We start from the raw sequence: 25,249 nt of genomic DNA, 5'->3' as shown, positions 1-25,249 counted from the left end.
GCACAAACCGTAGCACGTGAATCAACACAGCTCCCGTTTCCTGGCAGACGGGCGTTCGTTTTTTCTTTTCTAAAGACAAATACATTTGCTAGGTCAAGAGTTTTGAGGCTGTCATTACAGGCTAATAAGTAAATAGGAAACTTTGTCTTTCCAAGCAATTATTTGGATTTCTACTCTGCTCCTAGCAGAAGCATGAAACGGCCATGCAGCACGCAAGGCTGCGGCACTTTGGATTGGCACGGCAAATGATGGGCAGCCCCAGCATCCCAGTGCTGCTGCGATGATCCATGGTCTCATTTACCCTCCTCAGCCTGAGCGCTGCCAAATCCCACCAAAAAGCATCTTCTTCGCAAGCCCCCACATGAGTGGTTAAGTGCTGATGTTAGGCGGGATGCGTCCAGGAGGGTGTTTGATCCAGGGGGCTGTCTCCATCCAAATGGGGGGATGTGAGAAAGGCAGAGCCCCTTTCCTCTGCCCACTCACCCAACCTGGCACTCGAAGCAACTGCACCATCAACCTCATAGCTAGGCAGGGGGCTCCCCAACTTGTAGCTGGCCCTGAGCGGCTCACGGCAAGGAAGCACTGTGACTCCAGGGCCCCTGGAATTAGGTTATAATTTTGTTACTCCATGGAGGTGGTTGTGGAAACATTAAGCTATGTATGTCAGTGGGAAACTAGATGACTCAGACATCCCAGCAGCTTTTTTTCTTGCTTTTCTCCTCTGTAATCTCCATTCATGTCTCATCTCTCTCCCCGCAAAAGGTCTAACAAACACTATAGGTCTGGGCTGCATTTCCTGATTCCTGTGACTCTCAATAAAAGCAGCACAGTCATCCCCACCACTTTTTTTTTTTTTTTTTTAAATTCTCCCACATGCCCAACAATAAGCCAGGTCAAGGCTCACTCACCGGCCCCGACCAAACCCCCTCCTAACACAGCTGCTCTTCAGCAATGCCAATCCCAGCCTGGCATAAGGGCATGAGAACCTAGCGAGCGAGGTGGTATCAGCCTGGGGAGCTGGGGCTGCTTTGGTCAGACGCCAGCACCCTGCAGGATGTTCAGGATCAATGGATTTACCCCACGAGCACAGTAGCTGCTGATCTAAGACCACTGTAGGCACTCAGCGCATCACTCACGGGCTTCTCCAGCTCCTTTGTGCACTAAATCCTGACTGATTCACTGTTTATTGCCATAAGTAAGAAGAAGAATTTAGTTGAACGAATAAAAGTCATGCTTTCAGCAGCAGCAGGCAGATAGGAGCAGGGGTGCACAGGAAACCTTCATGAATTACTGCCAACAAGGGAGCGAAGTCTACTACCAGTTATGGGTTGGAGTTTTTGGGACTGTTGTCCTCTGCCTGCAGCTCAGCATGCAGTACAATGTGCTCTCCAGGTACTGGACTGGATCCTCTGCAACTGAAGCTGTTCATCCACCAGAAAAATGCAAATCTCAATACTGTTGTAAGTACCTCTGCAATTTACATACCCTTCAGGTTTTTCTGCACTAAAAAAAATAAAGAGAATTCTGTATGCAATATAGAAATGCAACTCCTTTCATTTTGCAACCAGCAGGATGAAAGCAGTTGCAAGATTTCTTCAAGTACTGCATATGCAAACTTGTTGAATCGATGAGGCGCATTCCCCTCTCCCAAGAACACGTAGGCAGTGCGATACGTTATGCTTATGCCCTATCCTCCATCAGAACAGTTCAAAGCTCTTGGCAAGCCCTCAGCGTTTAAACCTGACATCCACAGCCCAGTTACCTGTCCACACAGCAAGACAATAATTCTTACCAGGCCATGAAGTCACCAATTACTGTGCTGCCTTTGTCTTCTGGTTTCTAATCAGTAAATCAAACCCTCCTGCCCAAACACTCCATCCAGCACAATGTATCACATTAGTGAAATTTGTTTACAAAATACTATGCTTCCTTTAGCAAGGACTTCCTGGAGCATTAAGTACATTAATTACTATGAAAAACCAGAAATCACAGTTCAAACCTGTCAGCAACTTCAGCATGTTCCCAAATAATGAAAGCAGTGTAAGTATAGTTTTGTTCTGTGCTGGAGACACTCAGCGAACTGTAACACAATGCTCCAAACTTTCTATTTCTTTTCACGTTAAATATTAGTCTGCCAGCCCTTTCTAACATGCCAGTCAGCAGATTTGGGGGAGGAAAAAAAAAAAAAAAGAAAAAAAAGAGAAAAAAAAGAGAAAAAACCCCAACAAAATGTTATTAATGGTGCTGGGGTTGAATAAGTCAGGACAAGAGATTTGGCATATGCACAGCAATGAAAGGACACTGCTAGCAGAGAATAATCTTTCAAGCAGATGTGCAAACTTCTCTCCGTGGAGGAGGCAACTTGCCAGATCAGTTCCAGTCCCTCTACCTTAAAGGTTTCCAATTAACGAAACAACTGCTAAAGCAGCAGTTTAGCAGAAAATTGTACGATGACATCTACTCCGGATTTCTGTCTGGTTTTGAGTTACCGACAGAGAACTTTGCTGCACGTAGAGGCATTTACTGTAGCATATACAATCACTTGCACATAAACCCGGAGTAACCGCACTGAAACGACTATTTACAGCCATTCCACTGGCAGCAGAAAGTAACTTAAAGCTTTTAGAGCTGAAGAGTTACGTTTATACCAATTCAAAATACACACGTACCTCCAACCCTCCGCAAGCTTTTTACCCTCCCGGCTGCCGAGGCTACTCACGGGAGGATGCTGCAGCCTTCAGGAGCTCATCACCTGGCCGTGTTTCCCCGTGGAGGAGGAGGCGGCGGCGGGTCCCTCCCCTCCCTGCCGGGGCTGCCGCCGGTTCGGCCCCCGCCGTCCCGCTCCCGCCCCCGAGGGGCTCAGGGCTCCTTCCCCAGCCAGGCCGGGGGAACCCTGCCCTGCTGCTGCCCGGGGGAAAAGGGGGATGCGGGTCCTGGTGCCTAGCCCAGCGCAGCCCGGCAGCCGCAGGTAGTTCCCCCGGGGCCGCCCAGCGCAGCCCGGCCCCCGGCACCGCCTCCCCGGCCCTCCCCGCAGGCGAGTGCAGACCTGCGGGGTCTCCGCCACGGGGAGGGGGCACGGGCAGAGCCCCCTTTGCACTCCGCAACCACCGACGGGGCGGGGGGCTGGAGGGGAGAGAAGAATGGGAAGGGAGCGGACGGTGACACAGAAACGGCTGGGGCAGACAAAGGCAAAACCGAGCACGTTCATCGCGAACCAGCAGTGACTAGCAGGTCGAGGGAGGTGATTCTGTCCCTCTGCTCCGCTCTTGTGAGACCCCACCTGGAGTACTGCATCCAGCTCTAGGGGCCCCAGTACAGGAGAGACATCGAGCTGTTGGAGGGAGTCCAGAGGAGGGCCACGAAGGTGATCAGAGGGCTGGAGAACCTCTTCTGAGGACAGGCTAGAGAAAAGGCAGCTCCAGGGAGATCGACTTGTGGCCTTCCAGTACCTGAAGGGGCCTACAGGAAAGATAGTGAGGGACTGTTTATCAGGGAGTGTAGTGACAGGACAAGGGGTAATGGGTTTAAGATAAAGGAGAGTATATTTAGATTAGATGTTAGTAAAGAATTTCTTTCTGTTAAGAGTGGTGAGGCGCTGGAACAGGAGGTTCCCCAGAGAGGTTGTGGAGGCCCCATCCTCGGAAGTGTTCAAGGTCAAGTTGGATGGGGGTTTGGGCAACGTGGTCTAGCGGAGGGTGTCCCTGCCCGCAGCAGGGGGGTTGGAACTAGATGATCTTTAAGGTCCCTTCCAACCCAAACCATTCTATGATTCTATGATCATGAACCCACTGCCCCAGCACAGCCCCGCTCTGCCATCTGAGGTGTGAAGTCAGCCGGCACAGAGCGCCAAGGTACGGAGCTAAAAGAGCAGTCGATGCCCCCTGAAAAACCTGAACGCAATCCTTCTTGAAACAGTTGTGGGCATCCTGTTCTTGGTATGGCTGGGATTCGGTTCCTTCTTGCTGAGGGGTTTCATGGAGACAGGCAGCACTCGGTCAGGCCCTGCCTGGCTCCCAGGGAGAGCGCTGAAGCTTTGAGATCAGCCTGACTTCTGGAGGACTCCAATGCCTAAAGGTCTTCCAGGCACTTTTGGAGAAGAAGCCCAAACACATCCACCCCAAAGACAGAACAAGTGGGTTTGTCTACTCATTAGTAGAATCAAAAGGATCAAACTGGAAAGGAGTCCTTTAACCTGTACTTAGTTGGCTTTAGTCTGCATTTCCCACTAATGTGTGTGACCACACATGATTTCCACATTTTTTTATTTGGAAATCACACTTATAAGAGGGATCTGTCCCCTGCCTGGGGTCTGATGCTGCTCCCACCAGAAGCCAGGAAACCACATTAACAAGCCTGCAGCCCTCACTCTGGGCTCAGTTCGTGGTTTATAATTGCTGAGCTGCTGTGCAGGAGATATTTTCCCCCGTCCTGCATGTCAGCTTCCTCATCTGCAACCAGAACTAACACTAACTAACTTGATCTCTGTTATAAGGCAACCTGAAACATACAGGTGAAACCTGCCCATCAGAAAATCCTGCCTCCACAGGGGAAGGCAGCAACAGGGGCTTCGCAATGGTCCTTAAACGTTTGCAGCAAATTTCTTGGGAAAACCAAAATACATGACTCATGGCTACCCGGCTTCCATCAATAACTGCCTTCACTAGAGTCAATGGTTGACTGTTAATGAATCTATAAATCGTTGCTTTTCAGTGATTTAAACCTGTGAATCCTCAGGATCACACCTTGTCTGAGCTGGTGTAGACTGTGCGGTGGGATAACAACTTCCTCACTTCTTTTCAAGACATTTACAAGTATCAGTTAATCAGCTACCACTGGGGTGTGTAACAAGATGGGTTTATCTGCAGGTTTCCTAATGCATTCATCAGAAGAGGGGATTTCCGCATCCTGCGGGGTTTGTAACATGCCACTCCAGCGAAACTCTTCTGCTCCTGCTCATCTCTGCTGTGTCATGTGAGCAGCAAAGTCCAGGGTGGGGGTCTGGGCTGGCGTCCTTGGCCCAGAGTTTTGCTTGAGTTTGAAAGTCATAAGAGACAATCAGTGACATGAGCACAGATCCAAGATTTTCTATTGCATTTACAACTTCTCTTTGGGGACAGCTCTAGGAAAGCTGGGGCTCCTGGCAAGATGAGTTTCAAATGCTTGGTTTGTGCCAGCTGGAGCAAAAGTAAGGATTGCTGCAGGTCCCACACTGTGTTGGTTTTGCGGTCAACCCACCACACACACACACCTTCATGCAAGAAGTTGGTCAATGACAGCAGGCAGCTTCTCATCAAACCCAGCGGGGAACAGTGCATCACTCTTCTGCAGCTTCCTCCCCGAGGGCACGCTCGAACGGCTGCTCCATCCCTCCACATCAGCACCTTCTCTGCAGCTCCACGGGACCGAGCTTCCTCAGCGCAACCCTGAACCTCACCTTTCTCACCCTCCAAACACAGGTGCCTTTCACTTCCAGTAGCCCAGAGGTCAAAACTCGTGCCGACTAGTCTGAACGCACGAGTGTCTGCAGCCATGGAGCCTGGGTATCGCAGAACGCCAGCATGGCACATTTCTAATCATCTCACTGATAAGGCATTGCTAAAGCAAACAAGCTCATTAATGAATCACTGGTGGACAGAGGCAGAGCTTGGAGAGCACCGGCTTGTTATTGCTGGGTCTGCCCGAAGAAAAGATAAAAAGAAAGATCTAGAGGACAAAAGATTTTGAAAATATTTTGAAAGTTAGACAAAGCTGGAGAACCTACTACTGACAGAAGCTGGCAGGTAGGTATCTGCCTTGTTCACCTTTAAATGAAGCCTTCAAAGGGAGGACCAGAACTTCTCCAGCCCACAGCTGGGGTTAGATAAGCAAACAGGAGGGAGAGAGAGGGAGAGAGAGGGAGAGAGAGGGAGAGAGAGGGAGAGAGAGGGAGAGAGAGGGAGAGAGAGGGAGAGAGAGGGAGAGAGAGGGAGAGAGAGGGAGAGAGAGGGAGAGAGAGGGAGAGAGAGGGAGAGAGAGGGAGAGAGAGGGAGAGAGAGGGAGAGAGAGGGAGAGCTGGCTCCAAAAATCAAGAGCTTGTTTAAAAATCACAAAATTTAGAGTAAGTATCAACATTCACAGGGATACTTCTTTCTAGTTTTTAAATCACAGTTTTTCCTTTGCAGTCAGGAAAGAAAGAAAAAAAACAGACACACACCCCCCCAAAAAAAAGGTAAGATTCTTACACAATCACGTTTCTCCAGAAGCTGCTGCTTTAGAGAAACCACCACCAAATGGGACCCAACCTGAAGAGACGGCCCCATCCCAGGCTGCACACATAGCCTGCAGAGAAGTCGGGACTAAAAATGAGGTGCTTCCTTACCTTGCAACTCTCAGCTTCTTCCTGGGTGAGAAATGCTTCATTTTGGGTCACTCACAAGGTGGTGGTGGAGGAGTGGCCATGGGAGCAAAGAAGTCATGACACAGCACCCCAAAGCGACCACCACAGCAGGGAGCATGAGATGGGAGATGGCTCATACCCAGCTGGAGTCAGGCAGCAATGCTGCCACGTCACTCTCTTCCCATCAAGACCCAGATATAAAAGCACTTCTAGTTTCCCTTGCTTATGTGCAGCAACTCAGTTATGCAAAGAAACATGATACCTGCAGCTACATCTCACTGCAGACATACAAAATCCCCTTATCTTGCTCAGGCTTGGGGCTGTGCCATCTGCCCAGATGAGGAGCATTAGGATCTAAACGCAGCACTTGGTGTTGCACACTCTTTTCAGTACAAAATATGACATGCTGAAATGGGAGACATCGTTAATTCCACTCGATTCACCAAGTATTTTTCCACTCTGTGAAACAGCAGATTGAAATTGAAACCATCTATATCACAGGGTTGCTCTGTACATCCCACATACTACCAGAAAGTGCTGGTGAGGGACTGGAACCAGGCAGGTGTTTGTGTCTCTGAAGTTCTGGCTGTGTAACTTCTTGTCGGAGCAGAACAAAACACTCCTAAATGTGTGCGTTTTCCCTGATTTGCTTATTCGAGCTGGCTGGAGGAGGCCGAGAAAGGGCAGCAAACACATCCACAACTGACAGTCCACCTGATCTAGCTCTAGAGGAGAAATACAAATGCTGATCACAAATACAGTGTTTCACCACGTAAAGCGCTTTGGGAGCCACCGATAAAGATGGTATATGTAAACCTAAGCTTGCATTCATAAACCTTGCATTGGTGCCAGGCACCTCAGTGCTTGCAGCAAAGAGAAAGCAATGGCCACACGTTACATTTTATAAGCTGGTGCTCAACTCCAAGTGAAGATCGTAAGGAGCCAAAAAAATTGCCCATCCCATTGCAGTAAACAGATACTTATCTCCTAAAGAAACATTTGTGTTTTCCTAACACAGGTCTTGCTTCCGTTTGGCATTCACGACTGACTGGTTTCCACACTGAACCCCAAGCTGAACCCCACAGAACAAAAACATAGAGGCTTTCTCACCAGAGTTTAAAAATTAAGACTTTCAAGATCCAATTATTTAGCACAATTTTTTTTGTGTGTAGCTACAAAGACCCACATTAGTGACTTGCTGCTAAATCTTTTTGCCTCAGTCACATTAAAACCCCATGCAGATACCACAGCTCCTTAAAACCACAGACTGAAATCTCAGTAAAAGGATTACTCACCATTCATCTTTTCAAGGGAACAGATGTAGTTTGATTGGTTTCCTTACAATTACTGCCTCGTCCTGCATAAACAAGAAGGAACATGAGGCTCTCTTCTGGGAACAGGAGTGGTATCCAGCTGCATACTTCCCTGGGTTGTATCTCACTATAGAGAAGGGGCTTCTTTCAACAGCGTGCACTCATAACTTGGAAGAGGTACAGCTACATGTAAGTTAATAATAATGGTCCTAACTCAATTTAAATAGTACAAGAAAGGAGACACCAGCCACTGGGATTGTCAGGCAGGCCATGTTAATGTGGAAAGAGGAAAAAAAGCCCTGTATTTTCACCAAATTCCTTTCCTGTTGTCTTTGTGAATTGTTATGAAAACCAGTGCAGCGAGGTACATTGTAAGCTGTTCTCCAGATCCCCTGTTCCTTCCTCTAGGATGAAAATCTACGTCTGGATCCGGTGTAAGGCACAACGGGACCCCGAACAATCCTAATGGACGCTACAGTGCCTGGCAGATCCCCAGCCTTGTGTGGAGCCTACCGGGCAAGGCTCGGCTCAGTACAAATGCTTCTTGCCTATCTTTGCAATAAACCTTCCAGAATGTTTCTGAGCTTACACAAACACACACAGCACAGCACACCCTTACAGAGCTGCCAGGCCTCGGAGGCTGGATTTACCCAGAATCTGGCTCCTCAGGCAGCTGTTGGCTGCCTCGATAAATCTGAGATTTGGGAAAGTGACCAACAATTTGAAGATATCTGCACACACTCAGTCCTCCTTGTCTCCAGAGTCAACTATTTTCAGGGCAGCATGTTGGCCATTTCAGCATCAAGAAGAGGGCTTCGTGGCCTTTGTTACCACCACCAAGAAGAAAGCGAGCCCATCTTCAGCAGCCTGGTGAAATCATGAAGGTGGAAAGTGTTGCACATGCAGGAGTTTCTCCCTAACAAGGTTCCAGAGCCAGGATGTCAACAGATACTGGAAGACTAGCTAATGCTTGCATAAATATTATGCTAGTATTAAGTGCTGCTAGCCTGATCGCTGACTCTGGGTCATGGTAGCACATTTTGAAGGTTCAGCTGTTTCAAAAGCGTTACTTTCACTGCACGCAATATTTTATATCAGATTAAAGATGGAGACAATAGCATTTGTGGGAGAGATTGGGATTGTTTACCAGCACTGTGCTTCAGGCCTCTAATTTCTCATTTTCTTAGCTTCATCTGTTGTTGATACTGCCATAGATGGAAAGGAGGATTCACAGTGCAGACAGAAAAAGAGAGGGCTCACAGACAAAGTGTAGCTCAGCTTCTGTGCATATGGAACTGGCATTTTGCAGCACAGAAGCTTCTCATTCTTACTGTTTTGGAGGCCAAAGGAGTTTTTAATGGAAATAAAAAACAGAAGGAGAGTTATCTAGCATAACTTTTGCTCAGTTGAGCTGTCAAGACACCTCTGACATCAGAGTCATGGTTCGGGGCACCAGAAGAACCGTGACACATACTGGCTGTGCTGTGCGTGGCAGACACTGCAAACCTCACAGCGACAGCCGGACAAATGCAAAAGCATAAGAAGTAACAGCTCCTTCCACCCACATAGCGTAGAGAAGAATCTCCCCAAAGCGGGAGGAGGTCTGGAGAAACTCCAACTCCGTCCAGGGCCAGGATCCTCATTAGTGTACAGCAGTCTGTCTCTGGTGAGGACAAAACATGGGAGGCAGCATGATTCCCTCCCATCCCTTCAAACATTGCTGAAAAATAGTACCAAGCCCCCAAGACGTTCCTTCCTCACAGAAATCCAAGGCAGAGTTTGAAGCAGAATTCAAATCTCCTGATTCTCACAGCTTTGTTCTAAACAAGTACATGCCCTTCGAGGCAGGTATCTCAGGAGAGACAATTACATCCTCTCAAGCAAAACACTCTTGGAGTTTCTGTATGAAATATCATCTACAATAGAAAATGAATATAGAGGTTCCCACTGGAATGAAACAGCATACAGCAAACTAGAAAAAAAAAAGCCAAGTGCAATTGTTTCCAGGCGTCACAATGTGCTAAGTACCCTTCCAACTATTAAAAAAAAAAAAATCACCTTAATTTATTAAGTGCCATCGCTACTACAATGCTCAAGAAGGGGTGTGAACATCTACAACAAGGCCAAGTAAAAGCTCAATGAAAGCAAATGTGCCAAAAGAGAGGGAGGGTGTGACCTTCCCAAGAGCTTGCTTGGGAAGAAGTCCCTCACCAGGTCCTAAATCTATAGCCCTTATACTATTAGCTATAGCCATACACTAGGTTTATACATTGTTACATGAAGTCAGGGAATGCCAAAAGCCATAACGTAACTCTCCCATCACAAACTACCGGCTCACTTTGCAGCCTTTCAAAAACCGTAAGGAAGTAACACAACCTAATAATGTGTTAAGTCTCACTGTATTTATATATCCAGCTTACACTTCCAAGTAGGTTTGGTACTCCTCCTGGAGCATAAGATCAATGCACAGCACCACTGATTACATTGCCTGTTTGCCTGCAATTAGAAGGGTAGAGAGCAAAGCAAATATACTGGAACTGCCTTAGTAAGAAAAGAAGGGAAAGAACAGATGCATTACAAGGGGTATCATGACCTAGTAGAAATTCATTATCAGGTCTAGATTTGTATTACGAAGTCAGGACCTCAGTACTGTACCTGTATCCACAGCGACACAAAAATTACAAACTGCCACTGCGAGAGACGAAGCTGAACTGCAGAGATGAAGTGACCTGCCCCAGCAAAAGAGCACGTGGAAACCCAGGTGCCCGCCCTAATCCCTGCTTGCTGTGCCATGTTAGTCAAACAGGAACAGGGATACTGGCTATCGAGTCAGAAAGGACACAGGCTTTGTAATTTTTATATTTTACTTAACACAGCAAAACAACAGATCACAACAAGTATCTTTCCCTTCCTCAAGCTATATGACTGATGTTAGGGGACAACCCTGTAAGTCACACTCACTGAAATTTCAGCTTGGTCAATACTTACAGGAGAGAAAGTGTTTTATCTTACTCAAAAGAAAGGGAAACAGCTGCTTAACACACATTCCTCAGAGGTGTCAAGGACCACAGTTCCCTCCCACCGACTTCAGCTTCACCACCCAGCTCTGTTGTCAGCTCTCTGCACCTCAGGCTGACCTTCACGCGTGCAGAATGGAGCCGCCACAGAATGATGTATTGCAGGTGCTGCGTAAGCCCACACAGGAACAAAGGCTCACAGATCTAGCCAGGTGTGCGCCTCCTGTTTGGCTTCATAAAGGAAATATTTCTGCATTTTTCTCCAAGGGAATGAGGCTTGGCTGTGGTCTCTTTCCACATTCAGAGCACACTGGACCATGAATCCCTCCTAGCAAGTTTTACACATTAAGCAGAACGAGTAAACAAAACCCAGTAAGCATAAGATTCATAAGACAATCTTCTGTTCTGGGCTAAAAAAGATCAGTAATCCAAACCCAGACAAAAGTGGAAATATAACCGTTCAGGGAATAAATTAAGCAGGAGACATTTTATGCATGAGGTCTTTTGGGGAGGGAAGCAATTCGGTAACAAGGTAGAAATAGAACGAGAAGCAAAAATAGGGCCCATTCTTAGCTATTATAAAATAGAAACAAAGCACCCCTGGCAACTTTTTCTCCAGAACACACAGGCAGACTGCCCAAAGAAAAGACCATACTTTTTTTCAGCTGCTTCTCAAGAAAAATGCTTTAAAGGAATTTGGAATATTTATTTATACAAAGCGCAAGCTCAGAAGAGGACTGAGCTGGTGCCTCTGTACAAGCCTACGTCTAAAAATAGCACTTCAGTTAATAACAGGTCAGTGATTAAGAGAAACAGGTTCTGATGGTCATTACTGAATCAGCACACGAATAAAGCAAACTTTAATTTCATTCATGTTACAAGGAAGGCACTATCACCGTGGAGATTATGGACAAAGTCAAAGTGGAGCAGAATCACTTCTAATACCAATCGATGGCTAAATTCAGGTTTCCTTTCCGTGCAGCCTCTGCTTTGCCTCCTCCTTGCCCACCCATGTCAGTCCGTGTAAGGAGCCAGCCACCTAATTCCCTTCGGCTCCTGCGAACCCCTGCCTTCGCCACAGATTCTGAAGCAGATACTGTGCTCGACAAAGTCTCCCATTATATTTGCACAATGGGGCTCCTAGGCACTGCCACAGAAACCAGGCACAGCTTCACATACAGTAAAGGAATGTGATTCTGTAGCATTTTTAATATAATTCAATTCTATGGTGCCAACGTGTGTCAGAAGGGCACGCAGCCTCCCTCTACTAACACAAAAACACTGCCGAAATTTGCCTGATCTGAGGGGAACCTGGTGACAAAAGCACACACTGTGCAACAAGCTGATGTTTTACAATTTTGCTGCACATTTCATATAAAGTCTGACCATCTCCTTCCTGGGGAGATTTCTGAAAAACAAGTAACTAATTATCTTTATTACAACAAAACCTTTACAGAGCTCAGCACTGCCACCCAAAGTGGATCTTCTCTCCCGCAACAGTATAAGCAAGTGTCACACTCCCCTTCAAAGTCCCTGTGAGGTAACACGCAAAGGGAACTCTGCTGTGACAGCACACAAAACCACCAGAAAAACATTCTCAGTCCCTCCTTCAGCCCCGCTCTTCCCAGGATTTTTCTGTTGAAATCCCTAACTTCTTCAGGACTATTTTTCCAATAGTTTACTTAAAGACCATAAAGTATCTCGACTGTTCACTCACTTGCACAAGCATACAATAGTATTAGAAACTATCAAACTTGGGCCAATGTGGAATACAGTTAAAAAAACACATGCGAATGGCACTGCATTGTTTTTATTTTAAGTGTCTTTTCACAGTGAAAGATGTTGGAATGCAAGTTATTATACATTTTACACAAGACACATTGACAACATTACTTGCTTGATTTGCCTTATAAAACTGTTTCTGAAGGTTTTCCACTTATTCCTACTTACAGCAACTTCTACAATAGGGTAGAAATTAAACCATTAACAAAATATAACCACTACAGAAAATCCAAAACGGACTTCTGGAATTTTAAAAATACACAAGCCTGATCAACAATACAAGTTTTTTGCTGTTTTTTCAATAACGTGGAACAGTGAGACAGAGAAGTCAGACTTTGAGTGATTTTTAATACCTGAAGAGATACATAAATATCATGCCTGTGGAGGCAAGATGAACAAAACCCATTTTCCTACCTTTTTAATATATACTATTCCTGCCTCTGGAACAAGGACCTGCCTGCAGGATCCCATTTTGCAACTGGAAGCTGGTGGCAGGAAGGGATCATGAGCTGGCACAATATGGAGTTGAAAGCTACCATGCCCATGCAAATTCAGGACCATTACTTTTTCTCTCTGCCATCAATCAAGTGAAAACACTTTCGAAAATTCAATAAGCATGTCAGGTAGAATCAAAACACACTAAAATTAATTTGAAAAAGGTCAATCTTTGAATGATTTATATATATGAACATCAGCAGCCTGGTTTGTTCACAAATAATATTTTTTTTTTAAATAGAAAAAAGAAGAATCTGTCTAGGCTAAAAAAGGTTGGTTATAAAATAGCAGAAAAGCATAGGAGCATGTGTCATTATACTGAAATTTATTTTCCTCCTACTAAAACACTTAACACAAGATCACAAAATTAAAGATCTGTATTTCAAAAGATGCATCCTGGTCTCAAAAGTAGGAGATGCTCTATCAGACAGACAGGATGCCACACAGGAAAAAGTCTTAATGAAACACAGCAAACAAGGGCAGAAACTGCATAAAAACTAGCTAAGCCAGGCAACTGATTGTCTTAAAAGAAAACATCAGACAAGACAAGTTTAGGAGCACAAGTTAAAAATTAACCCTGGCTGGTTTATCTCCTAACATAATTTAGTCATAACATAACAGTCACTGAATTTATTTATAAGTGTAGGCTGTCTCTAGGACTGTAGAGGAACAAACATTACCACGTTTTCAGAGAGGCTGAGAGACAACACATTCAATAGCTGAATCCATATTTCCCTCTACACATTGCAATTCACTCCTAATTAGGTGTCAGTGCAAACCATCGTACCCGTCAGTGTACCGTCACAGATAGTAGCAGCAGCAGTGTTGGGGACAGACTCAGAGTCTGTCTGCTCAGTCGTCTGTGGTTCTTCCTCCTGTATTCTTCTCTGTGTAGTTAGCAAAACTACTTGAATTTAGTTCCATACGCGTATTTGTGCCTCATGTCAAATTAAAAATGCATACTTGGCATTTCTGAGAAAAGCAAAGATTAATCTTCACCTCAGAAGATTACTAGCTGGGAAGGAATTTTAGCATAAAGAGTACGTTTCACTTGTGTTTAACGCTGTATTAATTAGAATCTGTTGTACCAGTACAGATCAGCTTTTAATTGCTATACAACAAACTTTCTTGAATCCAACTGGGACAGTAAATAAGATATTATTTTCAGCACTTGGTACATCACACTGTACAGTATAAAGAGAAGAATATCATCTTAAAAAAAACAACCAAACAAAACATAACCAGACTTCCTATTTTTCACTATTTCAAGTCAGGTGGATTTGCTACACTTGGGGGACTAGTCCCTAAAATTAAAGTGCTTTTCAGAGCATTGGCATCCAAAATCTTGAACATGAGAGACAACTACAAGTAAAATCTGTTGTCGCTATATATAACATATAGCAGCAGTACAGACAAACACATGTACTCATTAAGTGTCTGATTTTTGATACTCCCTTGAGCATCACACAATTCAACAGTGCATAGTACCGCCTACCTCCAGTGTACAATCAAATGCTTTAGGTTCATTCAGTATTGTTGCAGGTGGTTCTGGACGCCTTGTCTGCATGATCTTCTGTTTGGGATTTTTGATTTCATCTTCCTCCTCTGTCTCACTTTCACAGACATGGACAACTACACTTGGAGTTGACTCTGTTCCTGCATGAAGCTCGTACTTTTCCCCTGAAAAGCAGGAAACAAAACTCATGCTAAGAACATCCTCAAGGAAAATCATTAAGGCACTTTATCCCAAAATGTCCTTAATATCTGCAGTAAAACAACCAAATATTCATTTATCCCTATCTCATCTTTAGCTTGCTCAACTTCTACACTTCACTAGGCCTGTTAAATGTTTTAAACTAGTCCCTGTATCTGTTGAACTGTACTTCGAATACAATAAATCTTTTAGTTGCTATTTAAATGAAGAGATGGATGGATGTAAAAAACTATCATGAAACACTGAAGACAGCAGAAAACAAGCATCACACAAACTTTTAAGTGACATCATTTATGCTGTACATTTATATGACATTTGTAAAGGAAAAGCTGCAAAAGCATTTGAAAACATTAAGCCTCCTGATTCCCTGCTTTTCACAGAAAGCAAACAGCACGTTTCCTTTATGAGCAAACAGCTCACAAAGGAGTTTGACGATGAAACACAAAAGTACACATTAGCATCCTTAATCACTGGAGCTGTCCATCTGCAAGATACTGCTTGTCTCCTCTTGTTTATTACTTAATACTGAGACTGACAAAATTCAGTATGTGGATGTGATGGAGCTGGCATCACAAAATCCAGTTCTGTGAAAGATAAGTAGGTAAGTTCCCTCAGTAACTATTTTTGAAGTAAAGTAACACAACAAGAGCACGTAAATATTCCTACCTGGTCCCAACTTGGAGACAGCACAAAGCAAGTCATAGTTTATCAGGGGAGTTGCATCTTCACTCTGTTTCCATCCAACTGGGGGAGATGCAGGTGGTGATATCAGGAACTGTTTAACAGGTTGTGGAGGAAGGAGGTAGGACTTGTCAGCTATTTCACTGGATACCTGTACCTTACGACAAAAGCCAGGAGATACAGAATAAGATGACAAATATTAATTATCTTTTTATTTAGTCTACTTCCCCAGTAATTCATGCCCATTCTCTGTATTAGCAATGCTTAATTCAGCCTAGCTTTAAAAATAAAAGTAGTACAGTTTTTGTCAGTTGTTGGTATGACACCTCAGAGAAATGCTGCAGGTCAGAAAATGGCCTATGGAAGTGTTGACAACGTAGCTGTATATGACATGCAAGCTGCTAATCCAACAATATGCCTGTAAAGCATCTATTATAAAGAGATCTTTGGACCCACTTTCTTTCTTTCAGCAGGTTTCTGTTTACATATGGGCTAAGATGGTTTCTGTCACTATGCAGCAACTGTTCCGTACCAATTACGACTCTGTAATTTCAAGCTGAAAAGCAAAACTGTCCCCTAAAGCATGAATTCCTCAATGAGTGAAAGTAACACATCTCAGCGTAGAAGAATGAGGTTGAAGGTAGCTTCAGATATTTATCACAAATGAAACTCATGGGCAAAAGAGGAACAAAGGAGAGACGAGGACACATGTACAACACCTTAGTGCCCATAATACCTGCGCAAAATACAGCTTCAGCTTTTTTCCACTGAAGTCAGTTTCATGTAGTTCTATCCGTGCTCTCGCTGCTGCCTCGGGATTGCTGAAGTTTATCCTTACTCTTCTAAAGCTTTTAAACAACTGGAATGTAACTTGATTATCGTAGACTGTGAAAAGTGCTTCAAATCTTTCCTAGAGATGAAGTACAAAGATTCTCCAAACACAAAATGAACATTTTCACTCAATGAAAATACATTTTCCTTTCACTTTCCTCTCCCAAATCCCATTCATTTCCTTAATCGCTTTCTAAACCTGCACATTCCATAATTCCCTCAGTTACCCTGACTTGCAAATCTGTATTCAGAACTGCAGTACTGCTTTGTTTCACAGCTTACATCTAAATTCCAAGAGCACATTGATGTGAACAAGCCTATAAAACTCTTAATACACAAGCTGCCACCTAGTGACAGTTACTCAGAGGTGCAGATGTCAACAAAACCACTGGTATTTGCACGACTTTCACCCAAGCATCTCCAAAAATACTATGCATGTGGGTTAATTTTTGTATTAGATAAACTAAAGCACTGAGTGCTTAAGGAAATGTCAACATTCTTGGGATGAAGGAATAACACCACTTTGGAAGAGACAAAAATCTATTATTACTAAACAACACTTGTTCACAAAAATAAAAAAATTTTAAAAATCATAGTTTATTGAATATGGACTCTTATCCTCAAGCTCTTTAACAAATAACAACTGAATTGTTATGAAATTCAATCTGTTTTAATTTACTAGTTCTCTGATCTACAAGAGACCTAATTTGCAGATTTTTTTTCCCCCAGCATAAATGCACTAGGAAATTTCCTAGTGTAAATTTTCATTCACTGTAAAAAGTCAGATTAAAATCAAGAGATGAGAAGTATGCAAGCAATCTCTTTTCAATTTTCTTTACTATGTTCTGATAATACTCAGTTACTCAGAGATCTGCATAGGCAAATAAGCAGAAAAGGAGTATTTTGTCAGTAAGAACTCTTTCCACTGACAATAGTGAATTCACTTGATTCCAATAGACACTGATCTCTTTACAAAAATCTTGTTGATGCCTTCATTCCTCTAAAAATAATTACAGGATGAGAGGCTTTCATTTTAAATAGAACTGAAGAAATGATTCAGATGATGCCCATGCTAGTTTTAACAAAAATATCGTTTTGTTGTGTAATTCTCTCCTATCTGTACAATGTCGAGGTCTTTATTAAATCAGAAAACCTGTTCCTTCCGCACACTGGCCAAATTTTGTACTTGACAAACACAAACCTGCAATCTAGTGGATCAACCGTGCAATTGAAAATGATGAAGACAGTGTTCCAATCATGACATTACCCTCAAAAGGCGAACATTTGAGAAAGAATAAAAGTACGTATTGTTGCTATCTGAATTTTTCATGTTTTGCTGTTTGAACTAAACTTGAAAAAACACTTTTAGGTGCCATGTAGAAGACAAAGTTATTAAAAGATGTATGCCAACTTACATCTTACAGTTTTTCTGTAAACATACTGCGTATTTAACTTACAACAGTTAAACAAAAAAAGTGGAAACTGCCAGCATTAAATTCAACAAACAATTCATGTTGAATTGACTGTTAAGTGTTGCTTTAGCAAATCAACAGAAAAAAACAGAAATATAGCTAGAAAATATAAAAAAAATGGATGAAAGAATTAGGGCAGAAATAGAACCATAAGAATTAAATAAATACAAATTTCAAATCAATAGTGTCTTTTTAGCCTTTTCTCCTCCCCAGAAATATTAATCATCACTCATGTGATATTTCATAAATGAAAATGCTGAGCATAAAATATTTGTGCCTACATACAGAACCAGACAATCTATTTTTTGCAGTTGTGACTACTACAAAATCAGGGAAGAGGAAGATTGATTTTGACAGTTTGCCTGCAAGTGCTGCTAGCTTTGCTAGCATTACCAAATGAACGAAAATAAAGTTGGGTAGCAAAACCGTAAGTGCCACCGATGCCCCCCACTCCTCCCTAAAAATCCTAAACCCAAAACAACGACAAATTTTCCAATTGCTGTTTGTGCAGACAGCACAATTTCCATTTGTTTCATGAACTCTTTGCTGTGCATTCAGCCTTTAAAAGAAGATGTAGGCAGAAGTAAATCAAGCCATTGACATGTGTGTCCAGGGGCTGACTAAGCTGAATTTCATAAAACAGATAAAAGCCACATAATATATCAAAGCACTTCTATTCTTCCAAGCACTAGGAAGAAGTCTGCATAGTAAGTGTCCAAGTTATAATGCATAATTCTCCCTTATTCTAAACTAATGTCTTGGCTATGACAATCAGCTTAGATGAGCTTGCTTGACAGTACAATCTATAAACTATATTTTAAATGAAAAATTTAAATTTGTAAATTTGTGGTTAAATTTACAAGTGGTTTAGTGTGGCAACTAATTATCCCAGTATCACTGGAGAAAAAGCTAGTGCACCTCCCTTGATTACACCTCGTATGCACAGACATACTGTGGGAATACTTTCACGGAAAAAATCAAATGCGCATTAAAATGACAAATCACATGTAGACCTGTGAACCTGGGAACAGGTTGCCCAGAGAGGTTGCGGAGGCCCCATCCCTCGAAGCGTTTAAGGCCAGGTTGGACGAGGCTTTGGGCAACGTGGTCTAGCAGAGGGTGTCCCTGCCTGTAGCAGGGGGTTGGAACTAGATGATCTTTAAGGTCCCTTCCAACCCAAACCATTCTACGATTCTATGTGCAAAACAGTTTAGCAAGGCAACATTTCCAGTGTAATCTTTCTACACCAGACACATGATGAATTACGGGGCACTGCTGTTTCTGTAGCATCAGAGTTAAATTAGTTCAGTGCATTATTTAATGCTCCATTGATTAACTGATGCTTTACTACCTTCTTCCAAAGGAAATAACTGCTGAAACAAATGGAGTGCTCCCTGCTTACAAAAGTCTTTTGAACTACAAGCCGCTCTAGTAGAAACAGTAACAATTTAAATTAGTCATCACTGAGTTAAGATTTTATCTAGAAAAGGAGACGTCATCTTGCATTTTTTTAATTAGATGATGTATGATTTACATACTCTCATACATCGCCTGTTTTGTTTTCCAGTAAAAACAGCATTAACACACAAAGCTAGAAATTAACTCTTCTGCTGATGTACACAGGCTAGCAACAACTCGTGCTCTTTGAAGAAACGCATTTAACAGCGGGCATATAAATAATGGCTAGTGAACTGTATCTCATTCTCTCTATAAAACACAGGAAAGAAAAAAAAAATGAAGCATTGCATCTGAAAATAAGCCACTAAAGACTCAACAGCCTTTTCTGGCACCTTTCTTTTGTATCATAGGAATACAATTACAACAAACCATATGAATAACAGCTCTCACTATGTAATATCGTCCTCCCAACCCAAAAGGGGATCTGTAAGCTGCTTTACAAACTGTTTGTGTGACACCACCAGCATGTTCTCAACCAATCACTGTTCCTTTATTCTGAATGTACTATGTCCATTTGTTAGGAGCACTGGCTTAGGAATTCAGGTCACAGTAAATACTTGAACTGTCTTACACATTTAAGTACAGAATTTAGCAACTCTAAGGGGCAGAGCAGCATTTCCTATCTGACACCACACCTTTCCCTCAGACGTTGAAATCTTTTCAGCAAAACCGTAGGCTTCATAAGTACTTTTGTAAACTGAAACTGAAGAAGCTGCAGACCAAAGCTTTCATATCAGCCTCTCCTATTTTCCCTCACTCACGTAGTATACGTAATTATTCCTGATGCTCTTGGAAGCAAAAGGAAAGTACAGATTTGACTGAATACAAATGTCAGCAAGCCAGAGAAAATTTAGTTTATTGTAAGGTCTTAAGCCACTTTCAAGGTGTTCTCTTAGCTCAAGTTAGATCACACACGCTGTAAATGTATCATGTTCTTTTAACAGAATCCTTGGCTTGAAATAAAACATTCAAATTTGCTTTCAGATTTTACTTAAATCTGCCCTTGGATTTGGTACCTCGTATAAAGAGGGGAAAAAAAAAAAAATCAGAAGAGCTTTTCATGGGAGAAGCACTGTGTATCTATTGACAATTTCAAATGCCAGAAAAGTGTAGTATTATCTGCTCTTTGGTAACTATACTTGTACTCATACTGATCTGAGCTTATCAGGTAAATATTTTGGGTTGGCTTCCCCTCGCCAATTATAATATGTAGTAATACACTGAAAATACAAGAATGTTCAATAGCTGTATCTATACTTACAATACTATACCCCAAATATGCCTCTCTACCTTACCTTTTCTTCCTGTACCTCAAACACAGCTTCATGAACACTGCAAGCAAAGAGTGAGGTAGGCAAGTCACTTAAATCCATCATCTCTTCCAAATCATCTTCATTTTCCCCAAAAATCATCTGTTCTTCCTCTTCTTGGTCACTGCTATAGAGGTCTGATTGGCTGTCACTCCAGGACTTCATAGTATCTCTGAGCATCGTTCACCCAAAGCAACTCTTCTTTATGTAAGTTTCTAACAGGGGTCTGCGATTCCAAAAAACAAAACCAAAACAGAACGTGAAGATACGTCATCTTCTTGCTTTGACTGTTCTTTAAGGCAAGTCATTTTACAAAAAAAGAACAGAAATCAACATTAAACTTGTTCTCTCATCCACAAAACATAAGTACTGTATCCCATTTCTGTAAATGGGATACAGACACTGCTGTTCAATCTATCAAAAGGAAGATAAAGTCACGTAGTCAAGTAAATGAAATTTCTCCTCCCTTTACTCTGTCATAAATCAAGAACCACAATACTGTTCTAGAAGCTTTTCTCCACGACACACTTTTCAGCTAATAGGTATTTCTCATTTAATAACTTAAAAGTACTTCCCAAGTAATCAGTCTTCTGATATTTGAAGAACTAGCTTTAATTCATCAATGGGAACACATGCATACAGCAAAATTAAATTATCTGTCCAAAGCCTCTGCAAGCCAGTGGCAGATATGGGAACAAAACCCAAGATGTCCTAATGTGAGGACATTTCCTTCTCGTAAGCACCAGAGAATGCCTTGCCCATAGGTAAGAGAGTATCTATAGCCTTGAGTAAACATGTCAGGGAAGGAAAAAAAAGTGCAAACAAGCAAGAGGCTAAATAATAGACTTTAGGTAAAAAAATAGTTTTTACGGAATAAAAAATATCTTAATAGAGCATACTTTGCCACCTATTGCTGCAAATATCACGAGGAGGTCATCACACTATTGTGTATTCTAATGTAAGTGATAGAAAACATGTAACTATACCATATCTAGATTTGGAGGGGGTGTTAATTTGTGATATAACACTAAAAAAAAAGGTAAGTAAACATATTATGTTTCATTGGCAATGATCTCATTTGAATATTTGCTTAACTAGCTTATTTTTTTGAAGCAGACACTGAGAAATGCCATCAACTGAAACAAATATGCATTAAAAAATCCATAATAAATTCATGCTCACTCATGGGAAAAGGTTTAAGATAAGTTTTCTAATTATCAACACCCAAACATTCTCAACACTTTGTACGTAGGGAGAAATAGCATGTGAAAATGAGAAAAAAAGATTTAATATCTATTTTAAGTATCTACAAACTGCTTAGAGATACACACACACACACGGTGTGCTGCTAGGTTAAATGAGTTAAATCCATGTAACCTCGGCGTGGACACAAAAGATGTCTAAAAGGCAAAAGAAAACATGTAGCTGGTGGAAACCCAATTTTTTGTGCTCACTGATTCATGCAAAAAGGAAAGAGAAAAGGAAAAGAAAATACGCCAACACAGTAAAAAACAAAAGCCACCATCTGGCTTGGCAGCACAGACTCCAAGAGAGTTCTGGGCTAATCAATCCAACATGCAAGAGGACACAGATACCTACAGTGAAGCCAAGCTACGCGCAGACAGAATTGAGAGCAACATGCTAGCCTTATCCTGGTTTTGGTCCTACCTCTCCAAGCATCCCCATCAGAGAGGAGTACGGATCACAATAAGAAACACCTAACCCACACATGACCGCTCCAAAAACCTGGTTTTCTAACAAATCAAAGAATGAGGAGACTTGCAAAACAAGCCAAGAGGAAAAGGAGAGTTTGGAGATGCTGGCATGTAAATTCAAAGACTTAAATTAACGGTGAATAAGACAGGGAGTAAGGTAACATACAGACCAATGTGAATTTGGTCAAGTCGGCCATGTTGTGAAGAGCTTTAAAAAGTTTGGGCTGTCTGAGCCTCGCACACTACAAAATGAAGTCAACAGACTGGAAGGAGGGAAAAGCATCAAGAAAGTAAGATTAACGGAGTACACTATAAAGTTTAAGAATCCTGATGGAAAACACACAAACATGCCTAGGCACACAGCTTTGCACACAGCAAACAGCCTCACTGGCTTTGAGTTTCATTTTATATGAATTTGTTGTAACATTTAAATACAGCAACAAAACATTTTACTGGAAGGTATTTTCCGCTCTGTAAAAAGGCAGCGGGTCTCAAATGATGCATATAAATGCCACCGGAGAGCTGCGGCAGTTTAAACCTCCCCATTGCCGTGAAGTAGATTACATTTTTTTCTCACCTAGTAACAAAAATTGAATTACCAGAAATCATCTTGTCCCTTTAGAGAACAAGAGTAGTAACTTGTACATTACTAAGCTGCAGAAGACAATGCAGTTATTCCCTTGAATTCCTGCAAACAGTCTGCAGGGAAAGTGATTTAATAGAAGCAGTCTTAGTCAAGGTTAAGGAAATATCGCAGCAACACGATCAACAGTTCTGTATCATTTACAGTATGGCATTTCTTGCCAGTATAAAAACAAAAATCCGAAAAGCTTCTGTAGAGAGCACTGAACTGTAAAAGCTACTTCAATTATGTTTTGGTTTTTTTAAAAAAAAGAATCCATCACATAAACCTACATGGTTAATTCTAGTTTTTTCACAGATTGCTTGTTTTTCCCGACTTCACCCAAATCAGTATCAAAACACCATGGTTACTGAGCAATCCAAGAATATCTAGCAGCTTCCCTGAAATAAGGATGAGATAGGTAAGACTGATGTATGAATGCTAATTAAGAAGTACTGTTGGAAACAGTACCGTGAGAAGTGATATTTTAACACACTAGGTAGAACTATTTTATTGTGCAATTATCAGAAAACAACAGAATCAGAAATACTCCAAGTTTGATCGGTACACCAATGTGATTATCAGTGCAACAGCCAAACTGCTCTGCTTCAGTTTCCCCTAGGCAAAATGGGAATTACTTCACTTACCTCTCTGGAATTTAAGAGATATCTATTTATAAGATAGTCTGATAGAAATGAAAATATACAAATACTATTTATTACAAACAGCTAATTCTTACTGCAATATCCAATTTAGAATCATAGCCAAATTCATTGTGTAGACAACTGACAATACTTGTTAGCCAGCTTTCTGATCACTCGCTCCCTTTTAGATTTTTAGATTAAATGGCCTTACACAGCAGGACTAAAAGGATTCCAAGAACTAAAGCCACTTGGATAAGACCTTTTACTAAGTCCTTTGTTCTTCTGAGAATTAATACCTGCTTATCATTAGATATCAGGTGACAGGTACCTCTGAAACACTTAAAAGCAAACTCTTCAACTTCACACAAAGCTTAAGACCTTCCAAAATTTAAGCAAACTGTGGAAATGCAGCTTCTGCCATTGAGAGCTTTAGTTCTTCATCACAGCACCGGTACAGACAGCACTAGTGTTTTTTACCTTTGCATGCTCTGGACTTCCTCTTCAGGCACTGCTGAAATACAAGCAGCTCATTTATGTTATCACATCCTATTGCTTCAGATCGCTTCCCGAAAACAAAATATACTCACAAGGACTAAAAACGACATGACAATTTCTACATAAAGAGTCAACTCTGCTCTGAGAAGTCTATGAACTCGGGCTCAATCCTGCAAACCCGCAGAGGACTGGTCTACTCCGGGGAGCAGCCCTGGGCAAATTCATGGGCTCAGGGATCAACACCCAAGTTCAGAGTTATGGCATGTGATAAGCACAAGGGTGGAGGCACAAGACGGCTCTGGGATTAGTCTTTAAAAAAAACCTCAAACCTAAACCCTCCGTCTGCGAGCAACTGTTAAAGGAAAAAAACAACTTCGCCGGCGCCGCTCCGCCCGGCAGCCACGGAGGGCGCAGGGAGCAGCGGCCCCGCGGGACGAGCGGGCTCGGCCAGGCCTCGCCGCGCCCTCACCGACCCGCCCGGGAGGCGGCGGCGGCGGGCGGTGCTCGGCGCGGCACAGCAAGCCGTCGCCGGGCCGGGCCGGGCTGGGCCGGGCCGCCTGACCTCAGGACGGGACTCCTGGCGAGGGGACGGGCTATGGTGACGGGGGGAAGCAACAGGGGAACGGGGGGAAGCAACAGGGGAACGGGGGTGGGGAGATGCAGGGAAGGTTGCTCACCGTCACCTCAGCGGGGATCCCCTCGGCACCAGCGGAAAAGGGTGGCCGCACAGGGGACGACGGCGGGAGTGCACACTCCCCACCAGTCGCCGTGCGGAGGGAGCAGCTGCTGGAGGGGAGCAGCGGATATACGCCTGCGCGGGCGCGCGAGCCCCCTCTCCTCCGCATCGCCTGAGGGAGCTGCGGGGGGGGGGGGGGGGGGGAGGCGGTGCCCCGGATGGACGGGGGAAACTCTGCGCATGCGCCAGTCTCGTCCAGGCAGGGAGGGGTAGCGGCCCTGGGGACGGGCTGCGGGGGTACCTGTTCCCGCCGCCCGCCTCCCCTCGCGGACCTCCTCCGTGGTTCCTGCGGCGGGCTTCAGGGGTATTCCACCCTCCATGGCGGATGGGTCTCCACAGCAAAGGGCGCTTTAGGAAAATGAACGGTGTTTTACATGTATGGATCCCTGAGGTGACGGGGCTTCCACTATCTGGCCTGGAGGAAAGGCTTTCCTAGGTTCTCAGGGGGATGACTGTGCTCAGAGTGATAAGAATTGATTTAAAAGCTGCAAATAGCTCTAGGAACTGGCTCTGGGGAAGCAGTCGGTGGCTGAGTTGCTGGCAGAGCTGAGTATGGAGGAGAGAGGCCTCTTCCACATTTTTAATTAG

General features: G+C 43.2%; 1 protein-coding gene across 5 annotated transcripts in view; it reads right to left on the bottom strand.

Moving 5' to 3' along the window:
- Positions 1 to 24,766, bottom strand: part of RCAN3 (RCAN family member 3) — a 34,928-nt gene extending 10,162 nt beyond the window's left edge. The window contains exons 1-6 of one of the 5 annotated variants that reach the window (XM_075773644.1): positions 24,603 to 24,757; positions 20,435 to 20,675; positions 16,115 to 16,288; positions 15,364 to 15,535; positions 14,479 to 14,663; positions 7,822 to 7,872 (exon numbers count right to left, since the gene is read on the bottom strand). In XM_075773644.1, the coding sequence (XP_075629759.1) occupies positions 7,837 to 7,872; positions 14,479 to 14,663; positions 15,364 to 15,535; positions 16,115 to 16,288; positions 20,435 to 20,629 (762 nt within the window). In that variant the 5' untranslated portion in view covers positions 20,630 to 20,675; positions 24,603 to 24,757 and the 3' untranslated portion in view covers positions 7,822 to 7,836. Of the gene's footprint in view, positions 1 to 7,821; positions 7,873 to 12,500; positions 14,664 to 15,363; positions 15,536 to 16,114; positions 16,289 to 20,434; positions 20,676 to 23,747; positions 23,892 to 24,602 lie in introns of those variants that run through there. The other 4 variants (XM_075773641.1, XM_075773642.1, XM_075773643.1 and 1 more) reach the window with 4 other exon arrangements.
- Positions 24,767 to 25,249: the final 483 nt, after the last annotated feature.

This window comes from Balearica regulorum, chromosome 22, assembly GCF_011004875.1.
Source record: "Balearica regulorum gibbericeps isolate bBalReg1 chromosome 22, bBalReg1.pri, whole genome shotgun sequence".
Lineage (NCBI taxonomy): Eukaryota > Metazoa > Chordata > Aves > Gruiformes > Gruidae > Balearica > Balearica regulorum.
The sequence above is the reverse complement of the archived record's forward strand: the minus strand, read 5'-3'. Positions and strand labels throughout refer to the sequence as shown.